The sequence below is a fragment of the Leptonychotes weddellii genome, unplaced genomic scaffold (assembly GCF_054177405.1).
Source record: "Leptonychotes weddellii isolate Sample4059 unplaced genomic scaffold, ASM5417740v2 HiC_scaffold_67589, whole genome shotgun sequence".
NCBI classification, from domain to species: domain Eukaryota; kingdom Metazoa; phylum Chordata; class Mammalia; order Carnivora; family Phocidae; genus Leptonychotes; species Leptonychotes weddellii.
Window position 1 is genome coordinate 1 of NW_028036830.1, and position 515 is coordinate 515.

General features: G+C 47.4%; 1 protein-coding gene across 1 annotated transcript; it reads left to right on the forward strand.

Annotated features, from left to right (window-relative positions):
• Nucleotide 1: 1 nt before the first annotated feature.
• Nucleotides 2-508, forward strand: LOC102749921 (olfactory receptor 11G2-like; the record flags this gene model as incomplete). The annotated part of the gene is made up of 1 exon (XM_031025161.2): nt 2-508. A coding segment is annotated over exon 1 (507 nt), but the record flags the coding sequence as incomplete, so codon positions are not given.
• Nucleotides 509-515: the final 7 nt, after the last annotated feature.

Sequence of the window (515 nt, forward strand, 5' to 3'; positions counted from 1 at the left end):
CATGTTGGCCAACTTCCTCTCTGACACCAAGGTCATCTCCTTCTCTGGGTGCTTTCTCCAGTTCTACTTTTTCTTCTCCTTGGGTTCTACAGAATGCTTTTTCTTGGCTATTATGGCATTTGATCGGTACCTTGCCATCTGCCGGCCTCTACATTATCCAACCATTATGACGGGACGTCTCTGCACCAATCTTGTGGTCAGTTGCTGGATACTTGGTTTCTTCTGGTTCTTGATTCCCATCATCATCATCTCCCAAATGTCCTTCTGTGGATCCAGGATCATTGACCACTTCCTGTGTGATCCAGGTCCGCTGTTAGCCCTCAGCTGTACTAGAGCCCCTGTAATAGAGTTAACTAGCTCCACCTTAAGTTCTCTGCTCTTATTTATTCCCTTTCTCTTTATCATGGGGTCCTATACTCTGGTCCTGAGAGCTGTGTTGAGGGTCCCCTCAGCAGCTGGACAAAGAAAAGCTTTCTCCACCTGTGGGTCCCATCTGGCTGTAGTTTCACTGTTCT